The sequence below is a fragment of the Coenobita brevimanus genome, chromosome 40 (genome assembly GCF_032717465.1).
Source record: "Coenobita brevimanus isolate Jiangsu-jjx chromosome 40, ASM3271746v2, whole genome shotgun sequence".
Classification (NCBI taxonomy): domain Eukaryota; kingdom Metazoa; phylum Arthropoda; class Malacostraca; order Decapoda; family Coenobitidae; genus Coenobita; species Coenobita brevimanus.
The window spans coordinates 48,107,968-48,130,017 of record NC_136993.1 but is presented as its reverse complement, the minus strand read 5'-3'; the positions used below and the strand labels follow the sequence as shown (position 1 = coordinate 48,130,017).

Sequence of the window (22,050 nt, the reverse complement as noted above, 5' to 3'; positions counted from 1 at the left end):
AAATCAATGAAGCGTACGGCCGACATGCAGCGCGGCGGCGGTCTTCCCATCACTCAACAAACATTTCCATTTTCACAGCTAAAAACATGTATACTACATTATTTTCAGTCACATTACTTCCCAAAAGATCACCGCGGCGCGCTTTTTATTCTGCCTTACGCCCGTCACTTTATTCTCGTTCCTGTCAGCCGCTTGCACTGACTCGGAAGAGCTAGAACTCGCCATAATGTCACTTTGAAAGCCTGCGGTAAACTGATGCTAAACAGGGGCAAACCGTCCGAAAAAAAGCTAGTGTTACAACTGGGGAAACAAGCGTTTCCTATTAGCATAAACTGCTTGTGAGAGGAGAGTGCAGATTTTTAGTTCTGAGCAGTCAGAGCGCTGCCATGTATCACAACCAGGCTAGCCGGGCCGTGGTGGAGGGGGAGGGAGGAAAAATGCGATATTTGGCAACAACGGAGGTCAGTAGTACAAAGGTAAAGTATGCTAATTGTAGCTAAAGAGTGGTGGTACTGATAGACAATACCAGCTGGAACATCCTTGCCCACGTTTATTCAAAATTAACTCGAATCATATATGCGACGCTCCGCCGTTATGTCCTTTTTGGCGAGCATCGCAAACGCGACGATCTGCGTTTAACCCTTTAACCGCGGGTGTCACCTCAGAATGACATTGCAAAAACTGGACCAAACCGCAGGTGTCATTCTGGAATGTTTGTGAATATTTTGAATACCGCGCGTTTTTTCCACGCGCCAATTGTTTCAAGGGAGAGTAGCTATTAAGTTCTTTCACTCCAGCCGACCCCCACCTCCCTCCTCCCACCCCCCGGGCCCCCCACCCCACCCCTGACCAAACACGCATCAGTATCTGTCTAGTGTGTGACAACGCCACTGATGTGGCAGTGAAGTGCAGGCAATTACAGTGCCTTTTACCTGCCTCAGTGAACACAGAGTGGGTGTTTATCGTATGTGCAGTGTCATATATGTTTATAGTATTATTATCAGAATGAGGTTGGCATTTGGTAATGGTGTGTGAGCGAAAAATAGTGATTTTAGATCGCTTACTTCTAATGGCACTGCTCATCCAGTGATAGTCAACGAAATCATGAAACCTACATCACTGCAAAGCCGAAGGTTAGTACTTTCTAATGGTACCTTATTTTTCGCTCTAGATTTATTCTGTGCAGAGTTATAAAGGTTTAAAGTTTGTTTACATTTTGGCTGGAACCCCCGCGGGGGGGGGGGGCAGTCCGGTAAAACAATGCCCGCGGTTAAAGGGTTAAGGGGTTAAGAAGCCAGCCTTGGTCGAGAAGTTTCCCGAGTCAGAGTTGCTAGCTAGCCTGCTGTTTGTGAGCATAATTGTTTCGTAAGTTATGCATTAACTGTTGTGCTCTTTTTCTCAGTAATGTTTTATTTTTGTGATAGTTTATTAAGCTATGTTATTTAGTTTAAGTTTGTATTCTAAAGAATTTAGAGTGTTGTGCAGTGTGGGATAGCTCTGACATGTTTTGATCTCTCCTAGTTGGTAACTGTTTTAAGTGTTGCCTCGTCGAGTGTGTGCTGGAATTTTCTAGAAAAATGCAAGCTTATAAAGGGATGGGGAGGATTCTAGAGCAAAGGCAGTCGGTTTTCAGTTCAGTTTGAGTGTAGTGCAGTGTCCGAGAAGTGTGTATATTACCGGTACGTGTGAAAACACCGGCAAACAGTGAAATGTTACTGAAGTTTGTACATCATCAGTACCTGTGAAAATCTCTATCTATATACCTAGGCTGCTTCCTCCAAGGAAAGGGAGGTAGCCGAGACAGGACGACACACACCCCATTTACTCATCCATTCAAACACATTCATTCGCATCTTAGCCTCAAAGGGGAAAACGGACAGATCCTCACCGCACCACACTGCACAAGGGTCAACTGCGCAATGCAATCAGTGACATCCTCAGCAGGGCCCGACAGCAGAGCCGGTTTACCCCTGCCACATCATAACAGACTCATCCCCTTACCCGCACCTGACCTGAAATAGCTGATCAGACCAAATGCGGGAGAATATCCCCTCAGGGCTGCGTCATCATTTATTCATTCACAATTTCTCTCCATTTATTTCTGTCACGCACAACCACACTTCCTTGCTCAACAGACATCCCTCTCGCATCAAGTGCTTTCTTTACACAGTCCATCCATCCTATTCGTGGTCTTCCTCTCAGCCTTACACCTCTCACATCAGATTTAGTTATCTTTTTCACCAGTCGCTCATTATCCATTCTCTCCTTATGCCCAAACCATCACAACACCCTCAGCTCAACTCTACCAGCCATCTCCCAAACAACTCCAGTTCTCCTTCGCACTTCATCATTCCGCACCCGATCCATACGCGTCACTCCACACATATTCCTCAGGCACCTCATCTCCATTACATTCAAACTTTTCCTCTCTGCTACACCCATATTCCATGTTTCAGCTCCATATAATGCAGTCGGTACCACAACACTCTCATACAGCCTTCTCTTTACATCCATTCTAAGCGAACGACATCTAAACACTTTTTTCATTCCTCCCAGCACCTTTCCTACTTCATTTATTCTAAACTTCACTTCTGCATCTATTCTTCCATCCACAGCAACATGTGACCCTAGATATTTAAAACATTCTACCTCCTCAAGCAACTCGCCATTCATAACTATATCCATCCCCCTACCATATACCAACCTCGTACACTTCATCACTTTACTCTTATTCTCATTTACTTTCAATTTACTCCTTTCACACACCCTTCCAAACTCCTCTACCAACTGTCTCAATCTCTCCTCTGAATCAGCCACCAGTGCAGTATCATTTGCAAACAGCAGCTGCTTCAGATTCCACTCTCCACCATCAACATTAACCAGACTCAGACCTCCACCTAAAACTCATGCATTCATCTCCCTTACAACACCATCCATGTAAATATTAAACAACCTATGAAAAAAAAAAACAGTGAAGTGTTGTTAAGCATTAAGTGTGATTGCTGTCAGTAAAGTCTGTATAGCTCCAGTGCTTGTGAGAATAGTGAAGTGAAGTTTGCAAGCATTCAGTGTAATTATTTGGAAAATAAAGACAGTGGACTTAGGAAGCCAGTGTTTATTTACGACGCCTGAGCTGATTCTGTGTACTGTGCCCCTAAAGGCTGACCATTGGAAGAACAACTCACTGGGCAACGTCCTTCCTGTACTGTACTACCGCTGCTGGAACCTGTGGTAGTGTTGGATGAGGATGTAACAATATATTATATATATATATATATATATATAGATAGATAGATAGATAGATATATATAGATAGATAGATACACAGATAGATAGATAGATATGTATATATAATGACTGGCAAATCAGTCAGTTTCTTAAACCCACTGGAGCCCAGTGTCCCCAGTACTGGACAGAACTGGGAATTTTCAAATCTTAATAAAGTAGGGAATCCCCGGGTAGGGACCTATGAGCTTCGTGACTGTGAACTGATAGGCGGAGGGGGGTACACTTAGTACCCTCCCAGTACAATGCCTTGCCCACCAACTCTGGTATCCTAAACTATATATATATATATATATATATATATATATATATATATATATATATATATATATATATGTACTGTAATTCAGTTAAACGTCTAGCAGCGGCGGTGACTGCACCCTGCCATGATCAGCATGCTGTGAGGTTGTTGACTGCTTCTTTGAATATATTCCATACAACTTACACCTGTGTACGACTGTGGTACTGATGGACAAACACTGGCTGAAGAAGGGTGTGATGATTTGGTGTTGAATGTTTTACATTTTCATATGGTTTGCATGTTTATTAATAATAATAATAATAATAATAATGATAATAATAATAATAAAATATCTCTGATTTACCGTTAATCAACGGCACTGCGAAAAAAAAAAAATTAAATGAAACCTACTTTTGCTATCAAAAACTATTTTCAGTATCTTTTAAACTCAGTATCTTCAATGACATTTTCCTAATCAGTTTGATCTGTAAGTTTTTGATAAGTTCGGTTTACTGACCTGAAATGTTTCAGATACCGGTACTGCTTCCTCAATGGGATCAGTATGCGATGATGTGTAATGCCGTGGGGTAACATCTAACCTTACTAATACAAGAATACAATGGATAAGAATTACTTTACCTGAATGTGTTAAGATGATGAAAACAGTTTGGAGATTTGTAGACTAAAACTCCTACGTCCTCTGTCTGAAGAGGTTTATTACTTGTGTAATTATGGATCATTCCGACACTTTTCACTAATATTCAAAGTTTGCGTGGGTTTAAGATGGCATCGTTGAGTTTCAAAAGAACTGTCCACTACCATGTTTCTTACTGCAGAGAATGCATTGATATGCATAACTTTATTTATAGTCTACTACAGTCTGTATGCTTGAATCAGATTTAGTTCACTTGCCTCAAATCCTTCATATACGGCTTTGACAGTAGGGTCAGTGTGCGTTAAAAAGTAGTGGCAAGGAGCCCCCGTCATCATCCACACTTCAACACCCCATTTCCAGCCTGGGATATTTAGCATGTCTTGAAATGTCTCCACCGGCTTATCCTTGTCCTGGACGGTGAGGTGAGCGATCAGGGCAGACTTGAACCCCGTTGTTATGATGAGGCAGAACACCAGCCACCAGCCAACCAACATCTACAACATGGTCAAATATAAATCAGTCATTATAACAAATCCGTGTACTGTACATACTGCTTTGCAAGTGTATTAAGCATCAATTATAAAATACTATAGACCCCTTGTTCATCCGTTCAGTATGATGAAACAAGATTAACTTATATATATTAACTCAAAACTATTTTACATGAGGGGAAAGCCTTTTACAGTGAAGTACGAGTACATGAAAACAAGCTCCATATAGTTCGTATACTGTAAAAGATCTCTAAATAAAAGTATACTATACTCGAAATGTCAGAAATGTCCAAGGGTAGCTGATGAGGATGATATACTATGCATTTTTTAATATTTAAGTGATTACCTGTCCAGAGACATTAACGGATGGATCCTTAGGCGGTTCTTCCAAGAGGATGGCCCAGCCATATAGGAATGTGATGATGAACTGTACAGTTTTACCTCCTGCCAACTGCACCCACAGCCTCTGCAGCATCCATAACACCACTGCCCACACCAGCAGACTCACCAGGATGCCCAACCACACCATGGCTGACAGTTTGGGAGATTTCTTGCATATTAGTGATAATAATAATAATAATAATAATAATAATAATAATTCATATCAATATAATCAAGATTTCTTTCCTCAAATGTTTGGTTTCTGAGGCTGATGGAGCAACAAATAACATATACACAATGGAAATCCTAAATTTCTGAACGAGTGTAGTTGCAGGAGTGGGTAAACATGGCAACGCTAGAACCAACACTCCTTGCAAAAGAAGGGACTCCAGTAGCTATCCATATTAGAAGGGTTGATATACACCATACCAGTAAAGTGCGCTTTGTGAGCGCGTGATGAGCGAGTGAGTGCCATGTTATCACAATTTCCCTCAGACATAAAATTATGGGAGGAATCTCCGATATTTAACTGACAGAAGTGATGTAAAAAAAAAGTTTTATGACTGAAAATCTATTTTAATGTGATATCGTAACTGATTCGTTCACATTTAGAGCCTAGCAGTCCCTTGGAGAACTCGGGATTCCAAGAGGTTCCTATGCCATTATGGGTGAATTTTTAGTTGATAAAATTGATTGAATGAATGTATCACATGCAGAAAGAATTTAAACTCTACTTCACATAGTAAAATTATTAGCTTCTGCTTAGCGTGACAGTTGGGTTGGGCCATGCCACCTATTGCCAAACATACCTGAGAGTAAATATCATTCACTCACATCGCTCTCACGTTCGTAATCATTGTTAGAGTTTGATACAACACTTTTAAAAACATCGTATCAATTATTAACAACGTAATTTTGCAAATTGTACACAACTGTACTCGGCTAATGGCATAAAATAACAAGAATCACAAGTACATAGTGGCATAAAAAATTTACGTGTGAAAGGAAAGATGCTAATTGGCCATAAATTATGCTGAAGATTAACGTTGTCAGCTATTGTTCCACTAGAAAAAAAAAAACAAAAAAAAAAGGTTTTTGTACAAAACTTTTGGTAAATTCTTATTTCTCTGATAACACAATCTACTGTAGACACAATCGGGTCTAGAGTAATTAAGTGCAAGAATATCTTGCAACAGCATTTACATTATTAATTGTAGAAAAATGTAATTCATGTTTTATCTCTCTATTCCATATTTCATTTTGCCTCTGATGATAAATTCGAGCTTCTTCAAAATTGTCTTATCCCTGCAGATTTTTTAAAAACTATCTTAATTAAGGACTTTATACAAAGGCATGCATCACTACCTGGTGTTAAAACAAGGTAAAATTCCATGGTAACCTCCTGTACACAAAGTTGGCTGATATACTTTCTTGACAAGCAGAAAGTCTCTCCACTTACCCATTTCCATATTAAAACATTGTTTTGTCCTTTCTTCTGTCACTGCTTCTGTCTCCCTTTCCCTTTTGCACCTGCCACCCCTCCCACCCACCCACCACCACACCACACACACTCATTGCACTTCCCTCCACTACACCCAGAACTCCACCGATGGTCATATAAATGCTCACGTGCTGTGGAAGATGTGTTGGGTTAAGTGAGAGTGCAGTTTTATATAAGGTCAGAGAGGTGGTTTTGCCAGCATGGCGAAACAGTGACAGTTTGACGAACATATGAGTGATGGGCAAAGGACGGTTAGAACTTTAGTGATAGTTACCTGTGAATGGTCTGACAAGGGCGAGGTGTTGTGGTAGAGGAGGTGGCTTCAGTGACACCACAGTCATGAGGTCGGATGGGTAAGTCCTCAGGTAATCCAACATGGTCAGCCGCTCTCGTAAAGGGGACACAACGGTGCAGAAATCTACCTCGTGTCTCTGAAGTCGACCCATCATTCCATCATGCACCCCATTTTTCAGGTTACCCCACAAACGGTCTATTTCCTCACGAACAACGTAACTGAATGAAATTACTGATTTAATACCGTTTACCCAAGAAACAGTATGACAAATGAAAGGGTTGAAGAAAATTTAAAATTATTTCCTCAGTTTTGAATAAAAATTTATGTACAGTTTGTTCTTGCTATCTCCATACTACCTTTCTTAGCTCAGAAATCAAGGGAGGGGTTAGATATGGATTAGCAATACTTTCACTACTGCTGTGAAGAAAATGGCATCACAACCTGTGGTACCAGTCTAAAAATTAAATCATTCTTAGACTGTTACCACAGGTTATGATGCCATTTTCATCACTCCAGTAAGAAAGTGGTAATGATTTATATCTAATCCCTCCTTTGACTTCGAATAGTCTCTTCTGAGTTAACCCACTGCGTCCCGTTGACGTATATATACGTCCACACATTTTGTCACTGTTAGTCCCATTGATATATATAAACTAGCATCAATTGCAAGGTCCCTAATTTGCACAATTTTCAATTTTCGCGGGTGATTTTTGATACATATACAGGTGACACATTCCTCTACAAGATGCCAGGTAGGGACAATATCTTACCCTGCATTACCTCCCCCCCACATGCCATTGTCTTGGCAAATCACCTGTTACCAGTGACCTGGCCAGTAATGACATGTCATGCCACGGTACAAAATTTAGGGCCAGAGTGATTCCCTAATCGATGACAATGTGGAGGACAAAGTTTATGTAGCATTAGAGGAAGAAACAGTCAGAAATGATGATCACGTAATGTCGCCAAAAAAGGTCAGGTATGTTGATGTGTTTGGTGAGTGAAACAATGCTTATTTTGCATATATTACTGTCTGAAAACCAATATACTCTCGTACTACATATAAATTCGTTCCAAATAAATAAATAAATACCATTAATGAGTGGTGTGGAATAGTTACCCTCCCATAGAACTCGTTCTTTTTGGAGCCAGCCTGATAGAAAACCCAGTAAGGTAAGGGGTACTGCTACCTGTATCGAGTATTTTAAACTTCAAGTGAGTGATTTCTCTATGAATTTTCGTTGTTTCTCACCAAAAGCGAAGTTTTGAAAAAAAAAAAAATCCAAAATTGGTCGGGATTGGGGGGAGTCAGTGGTGGAAAATTGGTCGAGACTGGGTGGGTTAAGGAATGTGGTATGGAGATGGTGGGAACAGGGTGGAAATGAGTTTTTATTCAAAATGGAAAATTCTTCCGAGACAAACATAGACTTTACTACTTTGGGGTCACTGAGAACGAAAATAATGCTTATAATGTCTGATCGGCTCTACAGTACTTCTTAAGATATTCTATTTGCTCAGCATTTACAATCATTGACTTGAATAGCATAAGGTACTTCAGTAAGAATTGGACTTGGTTCTTATTTCAAACAAGAAATGATCCATACACGGGCAAGAATTTGGCTGAATGTATATATAAAAGTTTTACTGAGTTTGGACAGCTTTGGCTGTTTTGCCAAAATAATGCGTGATGCCACCTGAAATTGTTATTGTGTCATTAATTCCATCATTTCATTCTAAGACATCAATCATTATGCAGGTTACATCACAGAAAATTTTGTCCTACACAAACTCTGCGGATCAAATGGTGTTATTCTTTATATATATATATATATATATATATATATATATATATATATATATATATATATATATGTGTGTGTGTGTGTGTGTGTGTGTGTGTGTGTGTGTGTAAGGAAAAAGATTCCATAACACCCATCTAGCAGTAAACTCTCCTCTTTCTGTCCAGCTCTCTAATGCCAGAGTTAACCGTTGCTCCTGGTTCTTCATGTATGCGACAGTTCAACTCTGGAAGTATCTATATCCGTATTTGCTACTACCGCATGACATTCAGTCAAGGCATCTCGAAATTAAAGGATCTTGAGTATGGCCCTCTGTTACCTTGTTTTAAATTTTTTCTTGGAGGGAACAGTTTACGGACTTCTAGCATATGGTTTCTTTTTCCTTACACACAAAAACACACACACACACACACACACACACACACACACACACACACACACACACACACACACACACACACACACACACACACACACACACACATATATATATATATATATATATATATATATATATATATATATATATATATATATGTGTGTGTGTGTGTGTGTGTGTGTGTGTGTGTGTGTAAGGAAAAAGAAACCATATGCTAGAAGTCCGTAAACTGTTCCCTCCAAGAAAAAATTTAAAACAAGGTAACAGAGGGCCATACTCAAGATCCTTTAATTTCGAGATGCCTTGACTGAATGTCATGCGGTAGTAGCAAATACGGATATAGATACTTCCAGAGTTGAACTGTCACGTACATGAAGGACCAGGAGCAACGGTTAACTTTGGCATTAAAGAGCTGGACAGAAAGAGGAGAGTTTACTGCTAGATGGGTGTTATGGAAATGTCTTAGTGGTGGAGGGATGCAAACAGACGGTTCAGAAGAATAGTGACCATTGAAGTAGCGACTGAAAAGAGATAAAGATGCAATAGTACAACAAAGAGATGCAGGTTGAAGGGAGCCAGTAAGAGAAGGAGAGCTAATAACACGAACAGCCTTCGACTCAGCCTTGTTGAGAACTACTGAACGTGGGGAGGACACATGAGTTTTACTCCACACAGGGGCAAATAAAGCCCAAGTACAAAGTCAACAACTGTGAAGCGGTAAAGTAGGTACGGATTTGGCTTAGTATACCTTATCTCTTGGAAGCAGATTATACATGAGAGATAAAATGATCTTTCCAAGATAAATTCCAAGAGAATGAAATTCCAAGAGAAGTATGACCAAACACGATGGAAGATTGAGTTGGACATTTTTAAATTTCGAGGATATTCCTGTAGCAGATTTTAATGAATCGAAAGATGTAAGAACTGCGTTTCTGATGCATTAAAAATAATAAGATTAATTTTACTCCAATCAGATCCAAGCCATCTTCTCATCCCTTGTCTGTTGAAGCAACTGCATAGATGGACTCTGTGGGAAGGGGATGGAAAGGTGAAGTACAAACATATGAGTTGAGAAAGTTAAATATTCAGCTTAGAAGGTCATTGATAAATAGAAAGAAGAGAGTTGGTGATAGGACTGAGCCCTGAGGAACACTACTATTGATAGCTCTAGGAGAAGAACAGCGGCCATCTAGAACAGCAGCTTTAGAACGACGAGAAAGGAAGCAAGAGATGAAGGCTCAGACAGAAGGACAAAAACATAAGAGGGCAACTTGGATATTAATGATTTATATCAAACTCAATCAAAAGCCTTTGAGATGTCAAGTGCAATGGCAAAGCTTTCGCCAAAGTCCCGAGAAGAAGATGACCAGGAGTCTGAAAGGAAAGTGAGAAGATCACCAGCGGAGCATCCCTGGCAGAACCCATACTGACAATCGTAAATAAGATTGTGACTGGAAACAAGCCTTAAAATTATTTTGTAATGAATAGATTCAACAACTTTAAAAATATATCAATCAATCAGTCATTTCCTGGGGCATCTCCCGGGATGCATAGGGCCTCGATGAACTCTCTTCACCAATATCTGTCTCTTGCCATCTCCTTCAGGCCCCACCAACACTCCTTTCCTACTTCTCTTTTCATTGTCCTCAACCAGGTTTCCCTTGGCCTACCTCTACCTCTTCTTCCTCTAGCAGTCCACTCTGGCACATCCTGTATTAATCTGCCTTCTTTTCTATATATGTGCCCCAGCCACTTCCAGCGAGACAGTCTCACATATTCATCAACTGGTTCCACTCTCTTGCTATCCCTTACTCTTTCATTTGTAATTCTGTCTTGCCACTGTACTCCAAAAATCCTTCTCAGTATTTTATTCTAAAATCCTAATACTTTCTTATCTGTTGCAATTGTACTGTACCATGAATCATGCCGGCAAATTAAAATTGGTCTAACCATGGACTTGTAAATTTTTACTTTAGTATGTACCGAAAACCTATTTTTATTCCAAACAGATTTCAACATTCCAACAGCTCGTCAAACCAGTCTTATAGAAATACAAGATGTTAAAGCCGTTGGACGATAGTTAGAGGGTTGGAAATAGTCACCCTTCTTTGGAACAGGCTGAATGAGAGCAAACGTCCAGCAAGAAGGAAAGGTACAAGTTGACAGACAGAGGCAAAAGAGTTTACCTAGGCAGGGTGTTGCACAGAAGCACAGCTCTTGAGGGCAACTGGAGGGACACCTTCAAATCCATATGCCTTTTTAGCATTGAAGCAACTTAAGGTAGAAAACACATACTTGAAGAAATTTTAATGTCAGCCATGAGGAAGTCAGAAGAAGGGAAGTGATGGAACAACAGCACCAGAATCACCTAAAGTGTAATTGGAATGCAAAGTCTGAACGAAGAAATCAGTTTTATCAGTAGAAGAAACAGTGACAGAGTCTTAAGATTGAAAAAAAGGAGGGAAGGATGATGAAGTAAATTTGTTAGAAAGGATATTGATAAGATGCCAGAAGGAGCGGGAAGAATTTGAGATAGAGAGTTCATAGCATTTAGTAAGAATGAAATTATTTTTTGCAGAGCATAGGACAGACTTTGCACGATTCTGGACAGAAACATAAAAGAGATGAAATTCAGGGGAGGGTTGGCTCCAGTAACGTTTGAAGGATCTCTCCTTGTTGTAGAGAGCAGTAGAACAAATGCGATTAAACCATTTTTTTTTTTCAATAGACACAGGATAAGAGAGGAATGTATGCTTCCATGCCCAAGAGAATAACCTCCATAATGTGCAAGTCATACAGAGATGGATCACGGCCATAGAAGCGTTAATCATTTCAGGGAAAATCATGGCGTTATTGGAGTGATAGGACAGGTTAAGATGACGAGGTCATGGTTGGAGGTACGTAACAGAGAAAGTATTTACACCACAACAAGATGGATTAGTGGTAATGAAATGGTCATGTACGCTGAACCTCTCTCCAAGGCAGTCAGGGATGCAGGTGGGGTATTGATCATGGTCATGTATGTTGGAACTCGCTCCAAGGCAGTCAGGGATGCAGGTGGGATATTGAGCAAGCTGCTTTAGTTCATAAAGGACAGAGAAGATGTAGACTTGTTCAGGAGGTGGACCAGTGAAAGAAGAGAGTCAAAGGTGGTGGTGAACACTGAAATGACCTAGAATAGAGATTTAAGAGAAGGAGAAATTGTGAGGATGTGTTCCATCTTTGAAGTAAGATAGTCAAAGAATTTTTATAGCCAACAGAATTAGCAGATAAGTAAACAGCACAGACATATTAGTTAGATTATGACAGAATAGCTGAAGTCAGAGGGGAGAGAAGTCAGAAGATTCAAGTTTAGGAACATGAAAGATATGTTGTTGGGTACATATGAACAACAGCCACTTTTTGGCTTTGAAGTGAGTATAGAGAACGAGTTGAACAGAAAGTGTTGCGATGGTTTGGGCATATGGAGGGAATGGATGAAGAGCAATTGGTGAAAAAGATAACGGAGTCGGATGTGAGAGATGTAAGGCTGAGAGGAAGACCACAAATAGGATGGATAGACAATGTGAAGAGAGCAGTGGATGAGAGTGTGATGCTTGTAGTGAAAGGAAGAGTGGCTGCGCATGCTAGGGATGACTGGAGAAAAATTGTGAATGAATAAATGGTGATGTGGCCCCGAGGGGATATTCTCCCACATTTGGTCTGATCAGCTGATCAGGACAGGTGTGGATAAGGGGATGGGTCCATTATGATGTGGCAGGGAGAACCAGCTGCTGTTGGGCCCTGCATTGGATGTAGCTGATCGCACTGCACAGTTGACCCTCGTGCAGTGTGGTGCAGTGAGACTGTCCCTTCTACCCTTGGGACTAAGATACAAGTAGATATGTGTGTGTGTGTGTGTGTGTGTGTGTGTGTGTGTGTGTGTGTGTGTGTGTGTGTGTGTGTGTGTCGTCCTGACTCGGCTAATCCCCCTTATTTTGGGGGGAAGCAGCCAAGGTATAGATATAGATAGAGAAAGCAGGAGGATATAGAGAAGGGTTTGCTACCAGCCGCCTCAGACAGCTGGGTCTCATTAAGGAAGAGGAGGTGAGGTTTAAAGGAAGAGAGTTGGTGTTCAACAGATAAGAAATTAGAGGAAAGGCAGTGAATGTTAAAGAAAATTAAGAAGTGAGTTAGGCTGTGGTTCCAAGCAACTCTCTTGGCCGTCACTGGGAGAGGGGAGGATGGTGGGAGAACTTATTCCCTCCCGCCACCCTAGGGGACTCTAAGGCTGGGTGCTGAGATGCCATTTTTTTTTTTTTTACATAAGAAAGAAGTGTGGTGTGTATTGTTCAAGTTGTTTGGTGTCGACAGTTGGAGTAAACTGTATAAGAGATTATACTGGTCTATTCTCTGAGTTATTGAAAGACTGAAAGAAAATCAGTAAAGGCGGATGATCAGTTCCGTGGGCTGATGAAATGGGAGCTCTAGCTTTCCCTATCATTGGCCTTCCGTCCATCTTCGGACTACTGCCTTGTTCGACTGGTGGTAAAGTCAACTCCCTCGTTGTAAATTACTGTTTGATTTTGGAAAGGGACATATCTCTGTTTAGCCAGATGAGCAGTGATGCCTCGTACTTGATTTAATAAGGCAAGTAAGTTCTGATATATTTGTGGCGAAATTACATTTGAGTCAAAAGCTCAGTATTACTGCTGTGGTTAGGAAAAACTACCACCTGTAATGTGGTTGTAAAACTGGAGATCAAGACAAGTGCCAGGCTCCAGTTATTTGCTGGAACACTTGTGCAACAAATCTTCGCCAGTGTTTAATTAAGCAAAGGAAATTTATGCCGTTTGCTGATTTGTCGAAAACCAACACATCATTAAAGCAACTGCTACTTCAGTATGGTGCCCCCCATTCGGGAACGGTCTGTCAGAGCAGATAAAGTGGACTGAAAAATATCCAAACATTCTGGCGGCAATTCGCCTAGTACCCCACGAGGATTGGTGCCTGTTCCTGAAGCACCAGAATCCTTCTTATTTGGATCACACGAGGAGGGGAACCTCAAAACATCTTCCTCTGCACCAACAACGTCACTTGACTCAGATTTTGCCCCACCCTCTTCCACTGAATCGCACCTCATAACAGAAGTTGAACTGAATGATCTTGTGAGGGATTTGGAAATGCACAAGAGCAAGATAAAGTTGTTGGGCTGCAGACTACAGCAGTGGATACTCCTAGCATATGATGTTAGGAATTCCATGTTCCTGACCGTCAAAAGAATCTTGTCCAGCATTTCTTCATGGAGGATGATCTTGTAGCCTGCAACAACATCGATGGCCTGATGGCAACACTTAACATCGTCCATAATCCAGCTGAGTAGTGACTTACCACTTATTCATCAAAGACCAGTGCTAATGGTATTTTGCTGCACAATGATAATGTTTTGCCATCCATTTCAGTTGTTCATGCAGTCCATGCAATGGAAAGTTATGACAACATGAAACAACTGTTGAGGTCCATAAACGACGACCGATATCAGTGGCAGCTTTGCGGTGACCTGAAGAATTATTGCCATTTTGCTTGGTCTGAGGAATGGATATACAAAGTACTGCTGTTTGCTCTGTGAATAGGATAGACGTGCAAGATGGTCTCCCTGCACCGAGAGAGACTGGTTGCTCATTCGATAGTCACTGGAGCCAGAGAGGAAGAATGTTCAGCATTCACCACCTTGTCAAAGCCGTGGACAAAATCAAAGAAGCCTTCAAGTATCGCTGTGTGAAATTCCCAGGGTTAAGTCAAACAAAAATAAATAAATGTGTTTTTGTTCTCCTCAGATTCCATAACTTCATCGAAATGATACATTTGAGAGCGCAGTGTGTGGCAAAGGATGCTTGGGAAGCCTTCAAGCTAGTAACAACAACATTTCTTGGCAACAACAAGGCAGACAACTACAGGGAGTTGGTGGAAAACCTCCTTTCGACATACAATAAGCTTGGCTGCAAAAGTCACTCAAGACTTATTTATTTGCACTCTCATTTAGATTTCTTTGCACAAACGTGGAGCAGTGTGCGGTGAGCATGGCGAACGATTTCACCAAGACAGTGCAGCAATGGAGAAGTGGTATCAGGGCAAATGGAGCCCACCAACGCTTGCGGTCTGTTGCTAGGGATGCTCCATTTCATGAACACATGAAACAAGCCCATATTCACAGAAGCTGAGTATTGATTGAACTATGTACGGACAAATAATAAGAGTTTTATATACGTGGTATGTCAGATATATTCATGTAGCCGCCACAAGCAGATGGAAATACATTGGTGTGAAGTTTATGAGTAACAGTGTATTGTCAGTGTTATGTACATATATGGAATATATAAAACTATTTTCGAAATACTAGCAAATCAGCTGCTTTTTTTATCATATTTGATTTCAGTGCATTGAAAATCCATAAGAAACAGCAAATTTTATCTCCAAAGCAGACAACTTTTAAAAACTTTTAGACCAGTCAAAAGTGGTATCTGGAGATGCTGAAGGGGTTATTGTTTCTACTTTGGTGAAAAACTAACAACACTGAGCCAAATGTGTGAGATGAACATAAATATGCTACAGCGGGTTAGAAGTGTTTTCTACATTCCTTGTCTGTTTCTCTTCGTCACTACATTAACCCCTAAAACGCGGGGTGTCGCGTTTGCGACGCTCGCTGAAAAGGACATAACGGCAGAGTGTCGCATTTGCGATTCAAGTTAATTTTGAATAAACGTGGGCAAGGATGTTCCAGCTGGTATTGTCTATCAGTATCACCACTCTTTAGCTACAATTAGCATACTTTACCTTTGTAATACTGACCTCCGTTGTTCCCAAGTATCGCGTTTTTTCCCCCTCCCCCCCCACCACGCCCCAGCCAGCCTGGCTGTGATACATGGCAGCTCTCTGACTGCTCAGAACTGTAAATCTGCGCTCTCCTCTCACAAGCAGTTTATGCTAATAGGAAACGCTTGTTTCCCCAGTTGTAACACTAGCTTTTTTTCGCACGGTTTGCCCCTGTTTAGCGTCAGTTTACCACAGGCTTTCAAAGTGACATTATGGCGAGTTCTAGCTCTTCCAAGTCAGTGCGAGCGGCCGACAGGAACGAGAATAAAGTGACGGGCGTAAGGCAGAATAAAAATCACGCTGCGGTGTTCTTTTGGGGTGTAATATGATTGAAAATAATGTAGTATACGTGTTTTTAGCTGTGAAAATGGAAATGTTTGTTGAGTGATGGGAAGACCGCCGCCGCGCTGCATGTCGGCCATACGCTTTGTTGATTTTAGCCTTATTTTCAGTGTTTATTGTACAAATACGGATTCCAAACTACCTGTACGTTGTAGTATAAAGTTTACTGTGACAGAATGAGGCTGTGGTAGAGGAGAAACTGGGTTGCTGGAGGTGTGAAAGTGAAGATTTGGTTACCCAACTTTGCAAGTCTCCACAAGTCCTTGGGTAGTCCAAGAAGGCTCAACACCTGTCTCTGGAGAAAGCTGAATGTAAGTACTATCTGCCATATCAAGTATAATGTTCTAGGGTTAATCTCTGATTTTTGGATAATATTTTCCTACAGGTACTCAGACCGTGATCGAACGCCGCCACCCAGGGGAGGTCGGCTGTCGATGGCCGCGCATTAGGGGTTAATATCTTCCATAATTCGAGACATACAATAATCGTGGACAAAGTTCAGTCCTCTACAGTTACAGTCAAGATCCTGGTATCGTTATTTTTCAGAAATATTTTACGAGTACATAACATATGGCAAAAGGGCTCAGTTTTATATTTTTTAGGACAGAAATCATCCGTATCACAATAGCTGATTAGAAGAAATAAGCGGCAGTTCGCTTGGGTCAATTCCCTCTCCACGTACTGTACCCCACTCAAAGTTCCGTAATATTAAAACCAGATACACAAAGGTGTAGGTCAACTCATAAATTATTTCCAGGTATTTTTAACGTGGCAGTGTCCGCATTGACTCAATCGGATACGTTTATGTGAAGCTACAGGGCGTGCTGAATGTTTTTGGCATATCTGATAGAGCCATGATTCAGGGGGCTTGAGTGATGAGTGAATGGAAGCGTGGCCCATTGGTTTGGGCAAATTTGGGCTCTCTGGACATTACTATTCCTCACTCTGCCTTAGGGTGGGAAAGGAGGTCCGGATAATGATGATGATGATGATGATGATGATAAGAAGTCACACACTGGGATATCATTGGATTCCACTCCAGTTTACATAATAGCATTAAAGTCTAAGGAGAAACGTCAGACTTTTTTTTTTTTTTTTGTTACTGGTCACTGCTCCTCTGAACTCTTGGCTTGCATCCCTCCACCTCCACGAGGGCGCGTAGCACCCATCGAGCAACTAACTCTCATCCTTTTTCTGTCATACTCTCTAATGCAAGACTTAACCGTTACTCCCAGTCCTTCATTTATGGAACAGGCCAACTCTGGAACTGTCTCCTGTCTGTTTTTCCTATTTCTTATGATCTCCAATCTTTCACACGCGGGGCGTCCAGGCATCTCGACATGAACGGATCTTGAATTTGCCTCTCTGTTGTACTGTTTTTATTAATTTTTTTTCTTGGAATGAATGGTTTGCAGAATCCTGGCCTTTTGTATCTTCTTCCTTGCATTAAAAAAAAAAAAAAAACTTTTCTTTTACAGATATGTTAAAAGGTGAATGCAGGGAAGAGTAAAGTTATGGTCTTCCAAAGGAGTAAGTCAGCGATTGTACAATGAGGTTGGGTGAGGAGGAAATGGAATATGTGAGTGCGTTTCAGTACATGGGGGGGATGATGAGTAAGGATGGAAGTTTGGAAGGTGAAGTGCTTGAAAGGGTACAACAAGGAAGAAAGGTTACTGGTTCCTTGAAAGCAGCGATAAGAAACAGGGAAGTAAGCATGGAAGTTAAAAAGTTACTACTTGATAGTACTGTGATGCCAACTCTAACGTGTGGAAGTGAAGCTTGGACCTTGCTGGAGGGACAGGCGTCAAGAATGAGTGCAGTGGAAATGAGTTATTTGAGAGGAGCATGTTGAGTCACATGGTGAGACAGACTGACAAATGAGGATGTGAAGGACTGTTGTGGCGTGGATGTGGATGTGATAGGAAGTGTTAGGAGAAACACAATGAGGTGATTTGGACATGTGGAGAGGATGAATAGTGAGAGTCTGACGAGGATAGTGTGAGTGAGGTGGAGGGGGGAGAGGGAAGGGGAGGCCAAGGATGAGATGGAGGGATGGAGTGGAGAGTTTTATGAGAGAGGGGGAGAGGGTGTGAGTTGGCAGCAGGGCAGTGAAATGGCGGGGGACTGGGCGGCATGGAGGCAATTTGTCTGTGGCTGCCCCTTACGGGATTGAGGGGTCTGCCAATAGAGAGAGATAAATTAAAATCTTTGCCTGCTTTCGTGTTCCTAGGCATTGTAAAGATGGGAAACATGATTCCCGAGACAGCATTTACCTAGCACCGGTTTTCTCCCTGATGCCTCGAAGACACAGCAGTAACGTAAACTTGCCTGGATATATGAATATCCTCAAGCTCTTGGTTGTTTGACACATGATCTGCTTGACTGGCACGTGATCAACAGGAAAGAATGAGAAGTCAGTCCATAACTTCTTTTAACACTGGGAATGAATATTCGTTTTTAATATTTCTATCTAGCTTCTATATGAGGAAGACTGAAACACACAATTCAGTAGAAAAGAAGGGGCTTTAACTGTGGAATAGCTACCTATATTGATCAAGAGCAGAGGAATTTCACCAAGGAACTGAAGTATAAAGCAAAGTAGACGACGTCCAGATGTTGATGTAACATCTAGAAAATTTACGAAGAACTGTGCCTTCTCTATCTGAGCTCTTATATCCTTTATGAAACCTCAGGCCAGAAAGTTGACCATAGGAACAGACAGTGTATCAGTAAGCAAACAGTTTAAAGAAAAGGACATCAGTACAATCCAATCACCATTTAGCAATGCAGTGCTGTACGAGACAGAATACTAACGTCCCTTGAGAAAGGACAGGTAGACAACCAGCACGGTCAACATTCCTGCCGAGTACACAGAAGAGTTAGTTACGTGAAATTCAACTTCTCGGAGAATTCCTTGATGAGTCTGGCATCCATGGAGTCTTTAAAGGTGGCAGTGCTGTATGGTTCATCAGTGTCCGGGGTGTAGTCCACGTAGGGAAAGTAGCGAGCGGTCACTATCTTCATCCCATGACCGTTCATATTAGGGAACTGATCTGTGAAAGTATATATATATATATATATATATATATATATATATATATATATATATATATATATATATATATATATATAAAGGTCTATCTATCTATCTCAATCTATTTATGTATATGTATACAGTATATATGTATATCTATCTATGTATCTATCTATCTATCTATATACATAGATATACAGTATATATATATATATATATATATATATATATATATATATATATATATATATATATATATATATATATATATATATATATATATATACCGTTTATATCAGTGGGAAGTGGTGATGATGTAATAAGTTGCCAAGAACTGTAGTTGTAATGGTTATGGTGATGATGATAAATGATACACTGTTGACCCTGTTTAGCAGTGGGAAATGTAATGATAATGACGATAATGCTGGAAATGGTGAGAGGTTACGAAGTTGGTAATCAGCGTCTTAAAACTGGTAATGATGATAAGTTACGAATTGTTAAATCTGTCCCTTAATACATATCTGGTGTTGAACTCACTTTGAGATGTATTACACCATGATTTTAAACTGTTTTCATCGTATTTTTTAAGCGTGAGTAATATTTAGAGATAATCTAACTTGTCTCTCGATCATATACATGCATTAATTTTTACACTACTGTATAGTTTTTGATTCCTTCATTGTTTCAAACACCTTCCATCATTCATTCTGGTTCTTATTCTCATATTGTCTCGTATGTGATTTTTTGCATGATGTGTGAAAACATACATTCGAACGAGGGGATGTCATTCCGAAGAAATGTGCTTTTCCTCAATGAAGTTAAATTTCTTCTGAACAGAAACTGAATTCCCGCTTGTCCAGCGTTGCAGTACATACAGCGGCGGTACACCATCAACTGTTGCAGCTCTCTTGGCTCACTCATACCTGAAAAAGAAAATATGTTGGTATATTTTGAGTATAATGTATAATTAGTGGCTGCTACGGTTAAATAGTATATTTTTCACTGTATGTCCGTCTCACGCTTTAGTTGTGTACTTCAAAGAGTATTACATTCACAGAAAAATAACTCATGCAATACTTCTCAGTACCACAGCTGGTGTAAATTTGTCACTGGACATTTGCCCATGGCGGTGCCTTAACCTAAAAGAAGCTCATAAGTGAATGTGGATGTACTCCCTATGACAACAGTACCGTGGCCAGACGGCACAGGGAGTAAGGGGATTTAATCTGTATATGCCCAGAGACAACATTGGTTGGCCTATGACCAACGGTGCGTTGGTTGATGTAACAAGGAGAGGTATTTATAGAAAGTTATGACAAACGTAAGATAAGATGTTACAACTTCTTCACAACCAAGCATCCAGACTATTAATTAATCGTAATAACAGTAGAGTTTTTTTCTTCAGCTCTTAGTTTTTTCAGTAACTTTAGCAACTCATCACATATTCCCGCACTAAAATCTTCAGATGGTAACGCTACAAATGACCTGCGTGGAAAATCGAACATCCTTGCAAGCACTTTTGCCAAAAATCGAACCTTAATGGAAGTCTGTCAGAACCTCCCTGTACTAGAACTTGACTCTCTCGAAATCGCTACACCTAAGATACAGACCAGATACGTAAAAATAATCCATCCTAGAGAATCTACCAACCAACAAAGCTACCAGGTCCAGATGGCATTCCAACAATCATTTTGAAAAAGTGTTCCGTAGAAATTGCTCATGTTTTACTTAAATTATTCGGACTATTCTTTGGTACTTTTTCATGCCTCTTATTCTTGGAAATAAACCAATATCCGCCCAGTTCCAAAGAAAAGAAGTTCATTTGACCTCTCTGATTACAGACCAATAGCTATCACAGCTGCTATTGGTAAAATATTTGAGACTGCAATTAAAAAAAGCATTTTTACACATCTTGAATTCAACAGCTTAATTAGTGAGGGATAGTATGGTTTTCCCCACGAAAGGTCTACTGTTGATATACTCAGTTTCTTGAGACATTCCATCCGTTAGTCAATTGAACATCATTGAAGAAACTCATACAGTAGCCCTTGATATTTTAAAGCTTTTGACAGAAAGTAAAATTTCCCTGCTATCCAAACTCCTTTGATATGGCCTGTCATCTTTTGTTCCACTTATTTCTTCATATCTCAACTACCGACATAAAAGTAAATGGTCTGTTTTTCAGATTCCACTCAGTTAATCCTGGCATACCACAACGATCAGTTCTGGCTCCAACCCTATTCCTAAATCATATTAATGATCGCTTATCTATCACCAATAATCCCATTAACTCATATGCAGATGGCTCAACGTTTCAAAGGTCAACACACTTTAACACCCATTCACAAAAATGTAATAGTACTAACTCTCAACTCAGTACAGCAATCTCCATAAATCAAGACTTATCTAAGATCAGTGAATAAGGACAAAATAACATTGTCTCATTTAATGCCAGGAAAGCAAAATATAATACAGTTCACTAATTGACGGATATTGTCTGATTCCTATATTATCTTCAGTGCTACTGATAATCATATCTCTGACAGTGACGAAATTCTCAGTGTCTCACTTAACAATACCCACAGCTGGACCTCTGACCCCCTTACACTCACTCCTGGAACTGAAAGTGAGGGGTCAGAGATCATGCCACTAATAACATATAATACTGGAAAATTCCATTAGATCACTGATCGTCTACTAACATAGTGTTGACGACTGATTTGGTATCCTAAGTGGCTGTACCAGCCACTAGACACACACAAACAGAGTGTGCAACTAGTTGGCAGTGAAGGTGT

At 40.5% G+C, this 22,050-nt stretch overlaps 1 protein-coding gene across 1 annotated transcript; it reads right to left on the bottom strand.

The window, feature by feature from the left end:
- Nucleotides 1-4,395: 4,395 nt before the first annotated feature.
- Nucleotides 4,396-7,000, bottom strand: LOC145397085 (uncharacterized). Its single transcript, XM_080270291.1, has 3 exons — nt 6,829-7,000; nt 5,019-5,203; nt 4,396-4,675 (listed from the first exon to the last, which is right to left on the bottom strand). Exons 1-3 carry the CDS (start codon nt 6,998-7,000, stop codon nt 4,400-4,402), a joined length of 633 nt encoding a protein of 210 aa, XP_080126417.1. The 3' UTR covers nt 4,396-4,399.
- Nucleotides 7,001-22,050: the final 15,050 nt, after the last annotated feature.